Source organism: Colobus angolensis, unplaced genomic scaffold (genome assembly GCF_000951035.1).
Source record: "Colobus angolensis palliatus isolate OR3802 unplaced genomic scaffold, Cang.pa_1.0 Scaffold314, whole genome shotgun sequence".
Classification (NCBI taxonomy): Eukaryota; Metazoa; Chordata; class Mammalia; order Primates; family Cercopithecidae; genus Colobus; species Colobus angolensis.
Window position 1 is genome coordinate 1,960,306 of NW_012116422.1, and position 19,520 is coordinate 1,979,825.

Consider the following 19,520-nt stretch of genomic DNA (forward strand, 5'->3'; position numbering starts at 1 on the left):
GAGTAGGTGGGATTACAAGCACATGCCACCACGCCCAGCTAATTTTTGTATTTTTAGTAGAGACAGGGTTTCACCGTGTTGGCCTGGCTGGTCTCAAACTCCTGCCTTCAGGTGACCCACCTGCCTCGGCCCCTCAAAGTACTGGGATTACAGGTGTGACCCACTGCGCGCGGCCAAAACTTACTTATTAATGCCTTTTTTTTTTTTTAAGACAGAGTCTCGCTGTGTCACCAGGCTGGAGTGCAGTGGTGCGATCTTGGCTCACTGCAGCATCCGACTCCTTGGTTCAAGTAATTCTCCTGCCTCAGCCTCCTGAGCAGGTGGGATTACAGGCACGTGCCACCATGCCCAGCTAATTTTTGTATTTTTAGTAGAGATGTGATTTCACCATGTTGGCCAGGATGGTCTCGATCTCCTGACCTCGTGATCTGCCTGCCCTGGCCTCCCAAAGTGCTGGGATTACAGGTGTGAGCCACCGCGCTTTTTAAGCATAGGCCCGGCTTTTTTTTTTTTTTTTAACCTTCAAGCAGATTTCAGTTTCGCCTTTCTAAAAGAAGCAGTAAATAGATTAAATCAGGAGATAGTATATGAATTGGTGATTTAGAAGAATGTTCAAAAGTGGGGATGAAGTTCCTTGTCAGAAATTCTGAGTCCTGGCCAGGTACAGGGGCTCACGCCTAAATGTCAGCATTTTGGGAGTCCAAGATGGGTGAATCATCTGAGGTCAGGAGTTCGAGACTAGTCTGACCAATGTGGTGAAACTCCGTCTCTACTAAAAATACAAAAATTAGCTGGGCGTGATGGTGCATGCCTGTAATCCCAGCTACTCGGGGGGCTGTGGCAAGAAAATCACTTGAACCTGGGAGGTGGAGGTTGCAGTGAGCTGAGATAGGGCCACTGCAGTCCTGCCTGGGCCACAGAGTGAGACTCTTAAAAAAATAATAAAATTGAGTGCCTGGAAACTAGTTTTAGAAAAATTACTTTTTTACTTATTTAATAGGGTGAGAGTTGTTTTCAGGGTTTGTAGACTATATTCTTGGTGAAGTTATGAGCTGTCTTAAAAATGTTAATTGATACATTGATGTGAGGGTACATTATTTTATACTGGGATTTTGAACAGGAGACTTGAAAAATAATTAGAGAATGGTAGAGACTGTCTAGTCCACCTCTCTAACAGTTACCACATCAGACCTGTGCTCCAGCATGTAAATGACAGGACTCAGTTGTAAGAGGCAACCCGTTACATGGACAGATTTACTCAATAGAAAGGTCAAAATCATAGATTTGTATCATTAAAATACATGGCATTTTAGCTGACACTCAGATCTTGCCTGCTATGCTTTTGGATTTATTATTGCAGTAAGATTTAGTTCTTAAAGTGTTTGTTTTGTCTTCTAGGGCTTGCATTTCTTTTGGTCCTAAGAATCGTTCAATTGGAGCAGCAGCTAAAAGTCAGGTAAAGTTTCATTTTTTCCCTAAACTGACTTATTTCTTCTGTTCATCCATGTGTTCAGCAAGTAGTTGAATGCCCATTATGTACCTAGCACTGATAGACCCTGGGTATACAACTGACATACACACCTGTTCTCTGTTCTCATATACAGTCAGCCCTCAGAATTCCATGGGTTCTGCATCTGTAGATTCAAACAACTGTGGATCAAAAATATTTTTGGGAAAAAATATAACACTGCAATAATAAAAAATACAAATAAAAACAATCCAGTGTAACAACTATTTACATAGCATTTACATTGTATTATGTGTTATAAGTAATCTAGAGACAACTTCAAGTATACAGGAGGATGTGCATAGGTTATAGGCCAACACTATGTCATTTTGTGTAAGGGACTTGAGCATCTGTGGATTTTGGTCTAATTCAAGGGGTGCCCTGGAATCAATCCCCTGCAGATACCCAGGGACTACTGCGTCAGTGAGAAGCACATTGCCTTAAAATAGCATTAGCAGTATAATCTGTTTAATGCAAACTGCCAGGGTGGATTTTGTCCAGATCCTGTTAAGCAAGGCTTGCTTGTTCCTTGATGTTTTACATGCTCCTTAAGTCTGTCTTGTTGGGCCTTTCATCTTACTCATATATAAGGTAACTGTTGATCTTATTAATCAAGTTTCTCAAGGAAGGAAAGCATATCTCTAGAAATACATTAAAGGACTTGCCATTAGTTTACTCTGTAAACCAGGAACCTGACGTAGTTGCTGATTTCTGAATAACCAGAGCAGCAGAATCCCAAGAGTTCTGTTATTCTAAGTGTCTGAGATATCTGTAAAATTAAAGAGTTGCATGTTTGACCTTCTTATGGTTCAACCTGGAGCAACCCTGTAGGGTGAATCTGTTTTTGAATGGGGCAGGGCCTAAAATTTATTAGCCTAAAAATGTGGTACTTGGCCAATTGGTTTTAATTAAGTTGGATGTTTTATAGTTCGTTTTCACAGTGCTCAAGATTTTTTAGGAGATAGCAGGTAGACAATATTGAACCATTTTGAGATCTCTTTCCTTCTAAAATTTGAGCTGATCGCTCCTGTTTTTTAAACCTCCTTTTCATGATTGAGAAACAGTTACTATACTAAACTGGCTGCCCAGTTCCAGGTTGATACAGTTATTGTGTTATAGAGTTTCTGTTTGGCAGCTTACTCAAGGAAGACATGATTTGGGAGGCCTCATCTGTTTCACAAAAGGACTTCTGTGTGTTCCCTTTCTTCTAGGGGATACAGGAGCTTATTACATCTCCTGCATTGGGAGGAAGAGCCTGTAAATCTTAAGCAGAAGGTCATGGTCATTCTGGAATGTCTTGAATGTTTTTGTCAGCATTTTCCCTTCATAAATTGTGATAACTTTTTCTAGAGGAATTAGAAAACATAGTAAAAAAGTGTAAGGAATTTGAAAATCACTTGTTCAACCATTATTAAAAAATCATATAGACATTTGTCTTACCACCTTCTGAAAACTTTTACCTATTGTATATTTCATTGTATGAATATACCATAATTTATTTAAGCATTTCCCTGTTATTAACCATTTAGGTTGTTTCTAGGCATCTGCTGTTACAAATAGTAGTCTCCCAATATCCTTTTGTGTTCATTTTTGTGTACTTAGTATGATTTTTTTTTCTTCTATGAGAAATTTGTTTCACTGGAACTTCTTTCTTTTTCTTTTTTTTTTTGAGAGTGCAGTGGCCCTGTCTCAGCTCAGTGCAACCTCCACCTCCCAGGTTCAAGTGATTCTCATGCCTCAGCCTCCTGAATAGCTGGGATTACAGGTGCACACCACTTGCCCGGCTAATTTTTTATATTTTTAGTAGAGACAGTGTTTCACCATGTTGGTCAGGCTGGTCTCGAACTCCTGACCTCAAATGAGGCCCTGGCCTCTTTCAAAGTGCTGGAATTACAGGCGTGAGCCACAACACCCGGCCTTAATTAGAATTTCTGAATCAATTTATGTATTGCTGAGTTGGTTTCTGGAAACTTTCAACCATAAACTATGGGCAACTTTTAAAGGCTACAAGTTATTTTATGTAAATGTTTACTAGAAGTTTAAGAACAGAAAATACTTATACAAGTGTAATGACCTGACTTCATGGGATATAGGAAGAGCAGGGCTCTGTTTTTAGCCCTGCTGCTCTGAGACCCGTGCAAATCCCTCATCCCTCACTTCGCATGCTAGTGGGCACCATTTAGAAAAGTTTAGTGGCTGAAGAAACCGAAACCAAGGAGACTGTATAAAGTTAAAATGATGCTAATTTAATCTGAGGCTGTTGAAATTAAAAAAAAAATTATTAGTAGTTTTTCCACTCTGATATTCTTTCTCTTAGGTAATTTCGAATGCCAAGAACACAGTCCAAGGATTTAAAAGATTCCATGGCCGAGCATTCTCTGATCCATTTGTGGAGGCAGAAAAATCTAACCTTGCATATGATATTGTGCAGTTGCCCACAGGATTAACAGGTATAAAGGTAAGGTTGTCAAGTTAATGCCTTATAATTAAAATGCAGTATTTTATCAGTTCAATATCTATCTGTACCTTTCTGATGTCAGATTGTAATGAAAATGCTTACAGATGCTTAGGAGAAGTTTTTTTCTGGTGAAGACTATTTGACGTTTTTTGAATGATCTGAATTTTGGTTGGGAGCCATGGGTGGTGCTCTTAATATGGGTTGGATGCCTGGGTAGTGATGGTTTGAAGTTAATACTGCCATTGCTGCTTGTTTTGCTCACTGATGCAGTGGCCTTTTTAGCGTGATTTTAGGGAATCACTTCTGGAAGAGCAGGCAAAGGAATCACAGGTTTTTTTTTTTTTTTTTTGAGATGGACTCTCGCTCTGTCACCCAGGCCGGTGGGCAATGGCGTGATCTTGGCTCACGCCTCCTAGCCTCCTGGGTTCAAGTGATTCTCCTGCCTCAGCCTACCAAGTAGCTGGGTTTACAGGTGTGTAATCCCTCTGCCTCCTGGGTTCAAGTGATTCTCCTGCCTCAGCCTACCAAATAGCTGGGATTACAGGCGTGTGCCACCATGCCTGGGTAATTTTTTGCATCTTTTTTTTTTTTTTTTTTTTTTTGAGACAGAGTCTCGCTCTGCCGCCCGGGCTGGAGTGCAGTGGCCGGATCTCAGCTCACTGCAAGCTCCACCTCCCAGGTTCATGCCATTCTCCTGCCTCAGCCTCCAGAGTAGCTGGGACTACAGGCGCCCGCCACCTCGCCCTGCTAGTTTTTTGTATTTTTTAGTAGAGACGGGGTTTCACCGTGTTAGCCAGGATGGTCTCGATCTCCTGACCTCGTGATCCGCCCGTCTTGGCCTCCCAAAGTGCTGGGATTACAGGCTTGAGCCACCGCGCCCGGCATTTTTTGCATCTTTAGTAGAGATGGGGTTTCACCGTGTTGGCCGGGTTGGTCTCAAAACTCCTGACCTTGTGATTCGCCCACCTCGGCCTCCCAAAGTGTTGGAATTACAGGCATGAGCCCTGCGCCCGGCAGGAATCACAGTTTTAAGTCACTAGCAAATAGATGGACATACTCTTGGATATAAGACTTAATTTGGAAAGAGATGTTCTTTTGGGGAAAAGTGAGTTTGGTCTTTATCTCTGGTACATCTAGTGGAGTCTCTGGAAGTATGCAGTGAACTGATCACAGAAAAGAGGTAAAAGGCTGGGAGATGGATAGGGTGGACACTTTTGCCTTTCTTGTACTCAGAGGTAGTAAGAGGAATCCCCAAGTGGGAGGTGGGGGCGTGATTGGCTTTCCAGGCAGGTGAGTTTATGAGGATATTTGGTTTTGGAGACCAAGAATCAGGAGAACAGGCTGGAAAGCCAGGAGATGTTGAGAACCATGAGAAGAAGGTAGTCTACTGTTGCAGTGTAGCCATTAATTTAGTTGTATTTAGAAGTGAAAAATTCTGAAAACTAAAGAATGATGACTGGGTTTACTTAAAATATCTGTGGTAATTAAGGACAGTTTGGATGGGATAGTAAAAGATGAAGCTGAAGCACAGGAAAGAGAAAGGGGTTAAAAAGGGAGGTGAAGAAATGGGCAGTACTTACTAGTTACAAAAGAAATAGGATAAGTATTGGCAGATTTAGTCATAAGCATTGCAAGAACCAAAGGAGAAAAAGACTAGGAAGAAGATTTGGGAAACAAGTAGATGCAAGTCTAAAAGTGGAGGAATTGACGTCAGAATTAGGCAAATAGCAGGGAAGAAAGAGATAATTTAGAAAGGGCACCAGGAGGGATATTTCCCTATCTTTATCATACAATATAGTAAGAGCTGTTCAATTCTAAACCGGAATAAACTGTGGTTGGGTTGGGGAGTGAGAAGGTGGCACGCAAGCTGAGTTAGGGCAGCAGCTAAAAGAAGAGAGCAACGTGTTCTATTCTGGATTGTAATTGGGGAATATGGGCATGTGGGATGGGATGGGATTATTTTAGGCAGTCTTTCAACATTTAAAATTCATAACTGTTACCAAAGTTGCAGACTTTTATCTGGAATAGGGCTTTATCTTGAAGCTTTGTTCATTCATTATTGTTACTTATTGTATTTTATTTTATTTTATTTTTTGAGACAATCTCGCTGTGTCGCCTAGGCTGGAATGCAGTGGCAAGATCTAGGTTTACTGCAATCTCCGCCTCCTGGGTTCAAGCTTTTCTCATGCTTCAGTCTCCCTGGTAGCTGGGATTACAGGCACGGACCATCACACTCAGCTAATTTTTTGTGTTTTTAGTAGAGAGGGGGGTTTCACCATGTTGGCCAGGCTGGTCTTGAACTCCTGACTTCAAGTGATTTGCCCGCCTCAGCCTCCCAAAATGCTGGGACTACAGGTGTAAGCCACTGCACCCAGCCCGTCTTTTATTATTTAATTCAACCAGTATTTATTGTACCAGGTCCTGTTCTAGGTGCTGGAGCTATGGCAGTGTACAATGAGGCAAATGCATGTCCTCATATTAGATTGAATCCTAATTGTGGAGATCGATAATAAACAGTAAACACATTAAAATACACATAGTATGTCAGATAGTAAAATAGTTTCTACCAGCAGCCTCTTTATGGACAGTGTGGGTCTTGGTGAGCTACACTGATTTGCCTTTGCAAAGGAACTTTTCTTAAGATTTGTCGTTTTACATTGTGGTCCTTCATCTCCAAGTATCGCGTTTGGTTGAAAGCTAAAATAGTCTAGGCGTGGTGGCTCATGCCTGTAATCCCAGCACTTTGGGAGGCCGAGGCAGGAGGATTGCTTGAAGCCAGGAGGTTTGAGACTAGCATCGGCAACAAAGCAAGAACCCTGTCTCTACAAGGAAAAAAAAGAAAAAAATTAGCTAGGTGTGATGACGTGTGCTTTTGCTCCCTGCTACTTGGGAGGCTGAGGCAAGAGGATTGCTTAAACCCAGGAAGTTAAGTCTCCAGTGAGCTGTGGTCATGCCACTGCGCTCCAGAGAGAGAGAGAGCGCGACAGAGAGAGACCCTGCCTCAAAAAAAAAAAAAAAAAAAAAAAAAACTAGAAGTGACCTTCAAGGTATTACTTGCAAAACTAGCTTTTTTTCAACCCCCTCTTGAGATAAAGTTGCATTGATAATGGGAGACATTGTTCATTTTAGCTTTTAGGACTAGGACATGAAGAAGGAAATACAGTAAGTCTAGGCCTCTTTGTTGTTTTCTTGCAGGTGACATATATGGAGGAAGAGCGAAATTTTACCACTGAGCAAGTGACTGCCATGCTTTTGTCCAAACTGAAGGAGACAGCTGAAAGTGTGCTTAAGAAGCCTGTAGTTGACTGTGTTGTTTCGGTGAGTTTGATCCCTATACATTATTGGGAATTTGCATGAAGAAGCAGAGAGAAGAAAGCTGCTAATTTCAAGTAAAGTTTTTTGTCTCAGGTTGTAATGGTTATTTAAAAAATTTGTCAGGCTGGGCGCAGTGGCTCACGCTTGTAATCCCAGCACTTTGGGAGGCCGAGGTGGGTGGATCACCTGAGGTCAGGAGTTTGAGACCAGCCTGGCCAACATGGTGAAACCCTATGTCTACTAAAAATACAAAAATTAGCTGGGTGTGGTGGTGGGCACCTGTAATCCCAGCTACTTGGGAGGCTGAGGCAGGAGAATTGCTTGAACCCAGGAAGCTGAGGTTGCAGTGAGCCAAGATGGTGCCATTGCACTTCGGCCTGGGTGACAAGAACGAAACTCTGTCTCAAATAAAAAAAAATTATGAAACTAGTCTTCATTTTCTTACTCTCTTCTGCTGCTTAGCTTTTACTCAGGCCTCCTTTGTTATTCTGCCTATTTAAATCTCTTCTGTTCTTCAAGGTACACGCATCTCAGCCTGCCCTGTTCTTCCTGGATTTTTTTCACCACCTAGCATAGTGCCTAGCATAGCACAGGGTAGTCACTCATTTGTTGAGTTAGTTGAATACCCCCAATTGTAAATGGCACTTGTTCTCTATTTGTATTTGCTGTTGGTATCTAGCATTAAAGACAAAGGCAAGGGCTGTGCTTGGTGGTTTAATCCCAGCACTGTGGGAGGCGAGGGCAGGAGGATCCTTTGAGACCATCCTGGGCAACACAATGAGATCCCTGTCTTTACGGAAAAAAAAAAAAAAAGCTGGGTGTGGTGGCGCACATCTGTAGTCCCAGCTACTTGGGAGACTCATTCGAGCCCAGGAGTTTGAGGCTGCAGTGAGCTGTGATCACACCACCGCATTCTCGCCTGTACCATAGAGTGAGACCCTGTCTCAAAAAAATTATCCAAAAAACATAAAGACATGGCAGCAGTTGACTTTATCTTTTGCTTATCTCTGTTAAGATGAAAGCCTGGCTGCTGTAGCTTTGTGCTTTAGTATGGCGGAATCCTTAGGGACTGTTGAAATATGTGTGGTTACATTGGCTTTGCCACCGAATCTCCTCATTCTGCAATTGTTACCTGATACTTTAGTTTCGTGGCCTGTTTTGTCTTACCGTTGGTGCATTGATTGGCAAAGCATGGACTGTTAGGTGGCTTTTTCACCCCAGAGTCTGTTGTCTGGTGGATTCCTTGGTCCTTGGTTATTGTAAAGTAGAATTGACATTTGTCAGAAAGAATTGGATTATAGTTGTGTACACCATTCTGGGAATGGGCTTTATTCTTTATAGAAGAATAAAAACGCTATGTTCCTTTAAAAAGCTCAGATTCAGTGACCTTGATTCCCCAGTGGCTGATACACCAGATACTGTATTTCTTAGATGTTTCCTACCTTTGCTCGCCTCTCCATTGGTCTCCCAGATTTGTTTCCATTCCTCCATCTAGTGCCCCTAGCTTTGCTCCTGCATTACACTCTGTGTGGGAGTAAAATATATGTGAAATATTGGAATGCCTAAGTGTCTTTTCTGATTTTGGGTAAGAGTCATGTTTGGGCGGGGCCTGAAGATCACACTTGAGTTTTGGTAATTTGCTTAGGAGGGTTCACAGGCCCTAGCATATAGCTATAGCTATTCTCATTTTTTTTTTTTTTTTTTTTGAGTCGGAGTCTTGCTCTGTCACCCAGGCTGGAGGGCAGTGGCGCGATCTCGGCTTACTGCATACTTTGCCTCCCGGGTTCACGCCATTCTCCTGCCTCAGCCTCCCAAGTAGCTGGGACTACAGGCACCCACCACCACGCCCGGCTAATTTTTTTGTATTTTAGTAGATGTGAGGTTTCATCATGTGAGCCAGGATGGTCTCGATCTCCTTACCTTGTGATCTGCCCACCTCGGCCTTGGCCTCCCAAAGTGCTAGGATTACAGGCTTCCCAAAGTGCTGGGATTACAGGCGTGAGCCACCACGCCCGGCCGCATATAGCTATTCTTATGCTAAGATTTATTATAGTGAAGGAATGCAAAGCAAAATCAACAAAGGGAAAAGGCACATGAGGCAGAGTCTGGAGGAAACCAGGCACAAACTTCCCAGAGTCAGCATGTGCTTAACTCCAGCAACAGATTGTAACAATACAGGTGAAATGTCCTCTACCACAGGAGTTCTGCCTGAGCCTGGTCCAGGGTTTTTTTTTTTTTTTTTTTTTTTGAGAGTGAGTTTCGCTCGTTTCCCAGCTTGGAGTGCAGTGGCATGATCTTGGCTCACTGCAGCTTCCACCTCCCAGGTTCAAGCCTCAGCCTCCGGAGCAGCTGGGATTACAGGCATGTGCCACCACACCCAGCTAGTGTTTGTTTTTGTTGTTTTTTTTTATTTTTTGTAGAGATGGAGTTTCACCATGTTGGCCAGGCTGGTCTCAAGCTCCTGACGTCAGGTAATCTACCCGCCCCGGCCTCCCAAAGTGCTGGGATTACAGGCAAGAGCCACCGTGCCTGACTAGTCCAGGGTTTTTATCGGGGGTCAGTCACATTGGTACCCTATACCTAGCATGAACCAAAATTCCAGATTCCCAGAAGGAAAGCCGGTAGTCAGCACAAGCTGCATTTTTGTATAAACAGTTTAGGTACAGTGAGCCACTCTTAATCATTTAGGGAAATTTTTTCTGTTGATTTAGTGAACTGTTTGTGAATCAAGATCCTAGATGCCAGGCAAGGACCAACATGCAAGCAGGCGTTTTCTTTTTTTTTTTGAGACAGAGTCTCGCTCTGTCGCCCAGGCTGGAGTGCAGTGGCCAGATCTCAGCTCACTACAAGCTCCGCCTCCCGGGTTTACGCCATTCTCCTGCCTCAGCCTCCCAAGTAGCTGGGACTACAGGCACCCGCCACCTCGCCCGGCTAGTTTTTTGTATTTTTAGTAGAGACGGGGTTTCACCATGTAGACCAGGATGGTCTCGATCTCCTGACCTCGTGATCCGCCCGTCTCGGCCTCCCAAAGTGCTGGGATTACAGGCTTGAGCCACCGCGCCCGGCCTCAAGCAGGCGTTTTCTAAGGATAGTAGTTTCTGGCCTCTATATTAACTCTTCTCTGCAGTCACTACTTTAGCTGTTGGTGTTTTGGTCTGCCATGTAATGTGTGTATGTAAGGTAATGGTATGGCTATCGTATATCCTAACACTAACACTAAATACACTAACTTTTCCCTACAAGTTTGAAATATTTTCTTGATCATATACAGAATAAATTGCTGTAGGTATTTGATGGCGTTCTTGGAATTTACTAACTAAAATTAGAATCTATAATATAGTAAACATTCATTTTTTTTTTTTGGTAGGTTCCTTGTTTCTATACTGATGCAGAAAGACGATCAGTGATGGATGCAACACAGATTGCTGGTCTTAATTGCTTGCGATTAATGAATGAAACCACTGCAGGTGAGGAGGACCATTGATTAATTTTTTGACTTGGTTAATGTTGAAGGTTGTGAAATTTTAAAACTCTAGGGTTTCTTGCTCTTTATTTTGCTTTCAGCACTGCTACTCTTGCTTACCACCTGTGTCATGGTGTTTTTGCATACTGTGTCACTTGTGAAGAATTAATCTGACCAGTACTTTTTGTGTACTTTTATAGCACGCATTTTGGTATTTAATCACATGCTTTTTGGGGAAGGAGCACATTTAGCGTGTGGAGCAGTGCTTTCGGTTAAAGATTGGTCTTCTCTTAGACTTGTGGATTGGTAGAGTCAGAGGAATGGAACATTAAGCAGCATCTCATGGACAGAACATGTGGGGATGTTAAACATAGCATAGGGGAAGAAGAAATCCAGGAAAATATATTTGGAAAATGGGGGAAATGACTTGGGGAAAATTGTGCTAGAGTCCACTGGCAGCTATAAGGAAGTCTAAGTGAATGTCAGGATTTAACTCTTGGAAGATAAATCTTTTTCTTGAATAAATTATATAGTGCTTATAAAGAATTTGATTTCTAAAATATAAGACATGTAGTTGCATTTGTTATACATAAAACCTCTTTTTTCCTGCTTAAATGAATCTTATTTACTTAGATGTTGTTATGTTTAATTTTTGTGTTTTTTCTTCTGTAGTTGCTCTTGCATATGGAATCTATAAGCAAGATCTTCCTGCCTTAGAAGAGAAACCAAGAAATGTAGTTTTTGTAGACATGGGCCACTCTGCTTATCAAGTTTCTGTATGTGCATTTAATAGAGGAAAACTGAAAGTAAGCATGTTTTTTTTTTTCCCCCCAGAAGACTGTATTTATTGTATGGTAATTATGAAATTTTGAGAGACAACTATTTTTTCTCATCTACAATATGGGAAAAATAATGCATACCTTACAGGGTTATTCGGAGGATTTTTTTTCTTTCTTTTTGTTTTTTTTTTTTTGAGACAGAGTTTTGCTCTTGTTGCTCAGGCTGGAGTGCAATGGCGTGATCTTGGCTCACTGCAACCTCCACCTCCCGGGTTAAAGCAGTTCTCCTGCCTCAGCCTTCCGAGTAGCTGGGATTACAGGCATGTGCCACCACGCCTGGCTAATTTTATATTTTTAGTAGAGACGGGGTTTCTCCATGTTGGTCAGGCTGGTCTTGAACTCCTGACCTGAGGTGATCCACCTGCCTTGGCCTCCGAAAGTGCTGAGGTTACAGGCGTGAGCCACCGCGCCCAGCAGGAGGACTTTTTAACATGTAGTTCCTTGGTGAATTTTACACTGGGGATTGAGAAGGTGGTACAGGTGCTCTGTCCTCTTGCTCTTGAGGTTTTGAGTGTTCTGGAAAAGGAGTTTCTTTTGGATTCCAAAACAAACTGGACTGGAAATTATAGATTTCTAGAAAGCCTAAAGTGTAAGCGGTTTTGTACACACAGAAGTGTGGAAGGCAAGGAGGGGCCAGAGGGTGGTCTCTGTCACAGTTGAGTTGCTGGTTTATGCTAGTTCCACAGTAAGGTATAAAATTCTCTGTCTGTCTAGATGAATTTATCTAGAATTTGGTGAAGAACCAAGGATTTCTCAAGTGTTTGCTTTAATTATTTGAAATACATATTAAAATTCTTGGTGCCGAGGTCTAAATTGAACCCCTTGTAACCATTGGAGATTGGTGGAGAAGGGATTACCCCAAACTAAATATTTTGTAATTTTGGAGGCATTTTGAGACTTTATTTGTTATGGTCTTGTTTCTTTGAAAAATAGACGTTTCCACTTTATTTTCTGGTTTATATTGTTTTTAGATGGTTTTGTTTTTAAATGAAAGGAAAGCGAATCTTTTAGATAATTGGGAAATGAGAGATTTGTGATTTTGCTTTTTTACAGCTATAAGTGGTGGGCCAAATGTAATTCTCAGTGTTTAAACTTTAATCACTAATAGAATTTCTAAGATCTATGCTATGCTTTCATCTTTTTAAACAGAAGACTCTGGTCATAATTTAGCCTGGTTTTGGATCAGAGTGATGTGTATTAGTAGCCATCTGCTTCTGTTTTTCTAAATTGTCCTTCAGTGTCACCTGTTACCTGTCAGTTTTCCAATCCTTTTGATTACTTTTAAATTACAAAAATAATCGTTACAAAAATCTCTCCAAATTGGAAAACACTTATGTGTAAAGAAAAGTCTGGGCAACATAGTGAAACCCTGTCTCTACAAAAGTTAGCTGGGTGTGGTGGTGTGCCTGTAGTCCCAGTTACTCTGGAGGCTGAAGTCGGGGGATTGCTTGAGCCCAGAATTTGAGAACAGCCTGGGCAACATGACGAAACCCCGTCTCTACAAAGAAAATACAGAAATTGGCTGGATATGGTGATGTGTGCCTGTAGTCCTAGCTACTCGGGATGCTGAGGTGGGAGGATTGCTTGAGCCTGGATGGTTCAGACTACAGTAAGCTGAGATTGTGCCACTGCACTCCAGCCTGGGCAACGGAGTGAGACCCTGTCTCAAAAAAAAAAAAAAAAAAAAAAAAATAAATAAATAAATAAAAATCACAATCTTACCATTCTTGGTGTATTTCATTCTAGTTTTCTAAGAAAACAATTGGAGTCACTATATTTAGCTTTGTGTCCTGTCTTTTTTTTTCAGTTAACATACTAAGAAAATTTCCCCCATGACGTTTAGCATTCTTTGAAGAGATTGTTTTTACTGGTTTTATTCCTTCATAAGGATGTCATTACTTATTTAGCCTAACTTCTATTACTGAATCTAATTAGATCTAGTTTGCTTCTAATCTGTTAGAGATTTGAAAATGGGTAACCCAGGCTAATTAGATTTCCAGGTTAAATAGAAACACATTGCTGTGAGCTAAGGCTGTAACAAATCCTTTGGTAGTAAACTGCAGAGAGTTGAGCCTTGGTATTACTCAGTTTTGTGATAGCGAGTAGACTAGAAATATGTACGTGACATGTTAGTATATTTTACCTTGGACATGTAACTGCTACTGGGAGTCAGACTGGTGTAGTGGGGAGGGCATGGACTTTGGAATTAAGGAGATTTGGCTTTGAATTCCACTTCTACCACTTAGTAGCTTTGTGAAGTGCGGTTTATCTCATCTGTCTAGGTCTGTAGCATTATCTGTAAATTGGGGATTATAGTGCCTATTTTTACAGTGTGGTCGTAATAAAGATTAAATGATGTATACATTGCCTTGTTTTAACCTTAATGTAACCCTCCTTTTTTTCTTAAAATAAGCAACTTACCAGGTAAAGATATATCCATCTGTTTCAGAATTGATTGGTTCATTGTTAGATTAATTCTTATTTTTTCCCTAAGGTTCTGGCCACTGCATTTGACCCAACATTGGGAGGTAGAAAATTTGATGAAGTGTTAGTAAATCACTTCTGTGAAGAATTTGGGAAGAAATACAAGCTAGACATTAAGTCCAAAATCCGTGCATTATTACGACTCTCTCAGGAGTGTGAGAAACTCAAGAAATTGATGAGTGCAAATGCTTCAGATCTCCCTTTGAGCATTGAATGTTTTATGAATGATGTTGATGTATCTGGAACTATGAATAGGTAAGTATATACTGTTTTGATGTTAAAATGTTCAGTGAGTTTTCTCCACATATGTTAACCTTAAATTGACTAATTGTTATTAAAATTATCATGGGGGTTATATGATAATTTTGGTTCTGTTTTAAGAATTAGAAGCCATTCAGGACCCTGCTTTTTATGAAAAGTTGGGTCTGGTTATTCTAATAATGAAGACTAATGTTTTTGTTCTGATTAATTGGATATTCCAACATATTGGTAGTTCTTTACATATGCATTTGTCATACATGAAATTTCCATAAAATCAGGGCAAAGAGCTGTAATGCAGAATTAAATTGAATTGAATTTACCCAGTGATTAAGAAATTGTTCTTTGTTTTTTTTTTTTTTTTGAGAGAGTTTTTTGCTCTTTTGCCCAGGCTGGAGTGAAGTGGCACGACCTCGGCTCACTCTAACTTCTGCCCCTGGGTTCAAGTGATTCTCCTGCTTCAGCCTCCCGAGTAGCTGGGTTATAGGTGACTGCCACCACGCCCAGCTACTTTTTGTATTTTTAGTAGGGACGGAGTTTCGCCATGGTGGCCAGGCTGGTCTCGAACTCCTGACCTCAGGTGATCTACCCGCCTCAGCCTCCCAAAGTGCGAGGATTACCGGTGTGAACCACTGCGTCCGGCCTGAAATTTTTCTTTTTGAAAGATTTGGGTTCACTTGAGGGTGACAGCTCTTTTTTTGTATAGTGCTGCAAGAATTCTGGGTAATTGACATTTCGGGGTTATCCTCAGAAACACCCAGAGTGTTATTGTTGCCTGGTTTGGTTGCTTGGATGATGGGAATAAGATGTTCTTTTGACTGTGAGCTCTACTGGTAGAATTTAGGCAAGACTGGTGGTGTATTTGGAGACGTGTGCCTGAGCTATCCGTAAAAAAATTGAAATGGTGTTTATTGTTGCCTTGTATCCAAATTTTTAGTCACCTCTCCCCCTACTTGCAAGAGATGGTTTTCTTTTTTGTTAAGCAGCAATCTTGTGTGTGTGTATGTGTGTTCCATGAAGTGTGGAGGTAAGCCAATATGTTTCAGAAATTGTTAGTGAAGTGTTACACATTTGTAAGAGCTAAGTAGATACTTATTAAGTAGTTCAGATTTTTTAGAAACTGAATTTGCCTGTGTGCTGTTTTTTAAAAATAGTTGTGGCCGGGTACGGTGGCTCACACCTGTAATCCCAGCACTTTGGAAGGCAGAGGTGGGTGGATCACGAGGTCAGGAGATTGAGACCATTCTGGCTAACATGGTGAAACCCCATCTCTACTAAAAATACAAAAAATTAACTGAGTGTGGTGGCGGGCGCCTGTAGTCCCAACTGCTGGGGAGGCTGAGGCAGAATGATGTGAATCTGGGAGGTGTAGCTTGCAGTGAGCTGAGATCGCACCACTGCACTCCAGCCTGGGAAACAGAGCGAGACTCTGTCTCAAAAAAAAAAATAAAAATAGTTGTACTGTGGTGGGGCATGATGGCTCACTCCTGTAATCCCAGCACTTTGGGAGGCAGGTGGATCACTTGAGGTCAGGAGTTTGAGACCAGCCTAGCCAACATGGTGAAACTCTGTCTTTACTAAAAATACAAAAACTAGCTGGGTGTGATGGCGGGCGCCTGTAATCCCAGCTACTTGGGAGGCTGAGGCAGGAGAATCGCTTGAACTTGGGAGACAGGTTGCAGTGAGCTGAGATTATGCCACTGTACTCTAGTTTGGGCAACAAAGTGAGACGCTGTCTTCAAAAAAAAAAAACCAAAAAGTTGTACTGTATCTACATCATGAGAATACATAGCTCTTATATGTTCTACATTATAATCTTCATTTAGTGTGATTGTTGTTGCTTTTTTGAGACAGAATCTTACTCTGTCACTTAGGCTGGAGTGTAGTGGTGTGATCTTGGCTCACTGCACCCTCTGTTTCCTGGGCTCAAATGATCCTCGTGCCTCAGCCTCCTGAGTAGCTGGGACTACAGGCACATGCCACCATGCCTGGTTAATTTTTGTATTTTTTGTAGAGACAGGATTTCACCATGTCGCCCAGGCTGGTCTTGAACTCCTGGACTCAAGTGATCTGCCTGCCTCAGCCTCCCAAAGTGCTGGGGTTACAGGTGTGAGATACTGTGCCTTTTAGTCTTTAACATTCACCTTTGTTTAAATTGATGAAACTGGATTATTTGACAGTATGTTTCTTTTAATTAATGGTTTCTTCACTTAAAAAAACTTGAGGTGAAATTCACGTACCATAAAATTAAGCATTTTAAAGTAAACAATTCACTGGAATTTAGTACATTTACAGGGTTGTGCAATGGCCACCTCTATGTAATGGAAAAACATTTTCATCACCCCAGAATAAAACTTCATACCCAGTAGGTGATTATTTCTTGTTTTCCCTTACCTCTGGTCCCTGGTGATCAACAGCCTGTTTTCTGTTTCTGTGGATTTATATATTCTGTATTTTTCATATAAGTGGAGTCATGTAATATGTGTCTGACTTCTTTTGTTCTAACTTCTCAGTGTAATGTTTTTGAGGTTCAGCCACTTTCTGTATCAGTACTTAATTTTTTTCTTTTTTTTGGGCAGATGTTATTTTCTTGTATGGATAATACCGCAGTTTATTCATCCATTCGTTTGCTGATGAACATTTGGGTTTCTACTTTTTAGGTATTGTGAATAGTGCTGTGGACATTTGTGAACAAGTACGTGTTTTCAGGTCTTTGGCATATATACCTAGGAGTGGAACTGCTGGCTTATACAGCAATTCTATGTTTAACTTTTTGAGGAATCTCCAAACTATTTCTCAGTGATTACCCCACCAGCACTGTACTGGGTTTCAGTTTATCCACATCTTTGTCAGCACTTATTTTCAATTTTTTGGATTATTTTAGTAGATTACTAGTAGCTTTGTGTTAATTCATTGTTTTTTTTTTTTTGAGACGGAGTCTCGCTCTGTCGCCCAGGCTGGAGTGCAGTGGCCGGATCTCAGCTCACTGCAAGCTCTGCCTTCCGGGTTTATGCCATTCTCCTGCCTCAGCCTCCCGAGTAGCTGGGACTACAGGCGCCAGCCACCTCGCCCGGCTAGCTTTTTGTATTTTTTAGTAGAGACAGGGTTTCACCGTGTTAGCCAGGATGGTCCCGAACTCCTGACCTCATGATCCGCCCGTCTCGGCCTCCCAAAGTGCTGGGATTACAGGCTTGAGCCACCGCGCCCGGCCGGCAATTCATTGTTTTGATGTTGGAAGTGCATTCTCCTGCAGATTCCTAATGGATAGCACATGTGAATAGTGTTCTTTAAGTTCTTGCATGTTGATGACAATTTGCCATGTTTATACTTAAAAGTCACTGTAGTTGGATAGAACCTTCTTAGCTTTTCTTTCCTTGTTGAGTATCTTAAATGCAGAAACAATCTATTTTTTTTTTTGTTGTTTTTTTTTTGAGACAGAGTCTTGCTCTGTCACCCAGGCTGGAGTGCAGTGGCGCGATCTTGGCTCACTGCAAGCTCTGCCTCCCGGGTTCACGCCGTTCTCCTGCCTCAGCCTCCCGAGTAGCTGGGACTACAGGCGCCTGCCACCATGCCCAGCTAATTTTTTGTATTTTTAGCGAGACGGGGTTTCACCGTGTTAGCCAGGATGGTCTCTATCTCCTGACCTCGTGATCTGCCTGCCTCGGCCTCCCAAAGTGTTGAAATTACAGGTGTGAGCCACCGCGTTCGGCCAGTAACAATCTATTTTCTTTTGGTGTATAACATTGCTGTCAAAGTGTGACAGCATAGTTTTTAGATATTTGTCACTTGTTCTTTTTGCTTAGATGCCCAAATGTTTTTGATTTTTTTTTTTCTTGAAAGTCCATTTGGGTGTGGTAGCTCACACCTGTAATCCCAGCACTTTGGGACGTTGAGGCAGGCGGATAGCTTGAGCTCAGGAGTTCGAGGCCAGCCTGGGCAACATGGCAAAACCTCGTCTCTACAAAAATACAGAAAAATAGCCTGATATGGTGGCATTCGCTTGTAGTCCTGGCTACTTAGGAGGTGGAGGTGGGAGGATCACCTGAGCTCAGTAAGTCGAGGCTGCAGCGAACCATGATCACACCACATTGCACTCCAGCCAGGATGATGAGAGTGAGACCCTGTCTCAAAAAGACAAAAAAAAAAAGAAAGCTCAATAATTTTACTGCAGTATGTTTTGATGTTGGTTATTTTGCATCAGTTTTTTTCCAGGTACATAGTGTGCCTTTTCATTATATAGTTTGATATTACAAATCTAAGTTTAATTAAATTTTCTTAAGTTTTCTTGAATTATATTATCTAGTATTCTGTTGTAGTGCTGTGGTTTTCTTTTTTGGGAATTCCTACATAAATTAGGTTGGATCTTCCTTGCCTGTCGTATTATTTTTTTTTAGTTTGCCTATTTTTTATATTTGCCATTTTTGGTCCAGCCCTTCATGGCATTGCTCTTGTATACTGTTTAGTTTTCATTTCTGACATTTACATATTTTTTTTTTGAGATGGAGTCTTGCTCTGTTGCTCAGGCTGGAGTGCAGTGGCCGGATCTCAGCTCACTGCAAGCTCCGCCTCCCGGGTTTACGCCATTCTCCTGCCTCAGCCTCCCAAGTAGCTGGGACTACAGGCACCCACCACCTCACCCGGCTAGTTTTTGTGTTTTTTGGTAGAGATGGGGTTTCACCGTGTTAGCCAGGATGGTCTCGATCTCCTGACCTCGTGATCCGCCTGTCTCGGCCTCCCAAAGTGCTGGGATTACAGGCTTGAGCCACCGCGCCTGGCCGACATTTATTCTTATATTTCTAATTCTGTTCCAGGTTTTTCTGATTCTGATTTGTTCTTTCATTTCCTATTATCACTTTTATTGAAATATAATTCACATACCATAAAACCTTACCATTTTAAAGTGTACAATTCCAAGGTTGTGCAACTATGATCACTATTTAATTCTAGAATGTTTTTATCACCCCAAAAAGAAACCTTGTACCCATTAGCATTTACTCTCCATTTCCCTCCGTACCCTAGGCAATTACCAATATGTTTCCTGTCTCTATAGATTTGCCTGTTCTTTTTTTTTTTTTTGAGACAGAGTCTCAGTAGGTCACCCAGGCTGGAGTGTGGTGGTATGATCTCGGCTTGCTTCATCCTCCGCCTCCTGGGTTCAAATGATTCTCATGCTTCAGCCTCCCGAGTAGCTGGAAT

At 41.7% G+C, this 19,520-nt stretch overlaps 1 protein-coding gene across 2 annotated transcripts in view; it reads left to right on the forward strand.

The window, feature by feature from the left end:
• HSPA4 (heat shock 70kDa protein 4) overlaps window positions 1-19,520 on the forward strand; it is a 58,813-nt gene that overhangs the window by 13,449 nt on the left and 25,844 nt on the right. For both annotated transcript variants that reach the window (XM_011951097.1, XM_011951099.1), the window contains exons 2-7: window positions 1,399-1,456; window positions 3,825-3,965; window positions 7,161-7,283; window positions 10,648-10,747; window positions 11,416-11,549; window positions 14,077-14,321. In XM_011951097.1, the coding sequence (XP_011806487.1) occupies window positions 1,399-1,456; window positions 3,825-3,965; window positions 7,161-7,283; window positions 10,648-10,747; window positions 11,416-11,549; window positions 14,077-14,321 (801 nt within the window). The remainder of the gene's footprint in view (window positions 1-1,398; window positions 1,457-3,824; window positions 3,966-7,160; window positions 7,284-10,647; window positions 10,748-11,415; window positions 11,550-14,076; window positions 14,322-19,520) is intronic.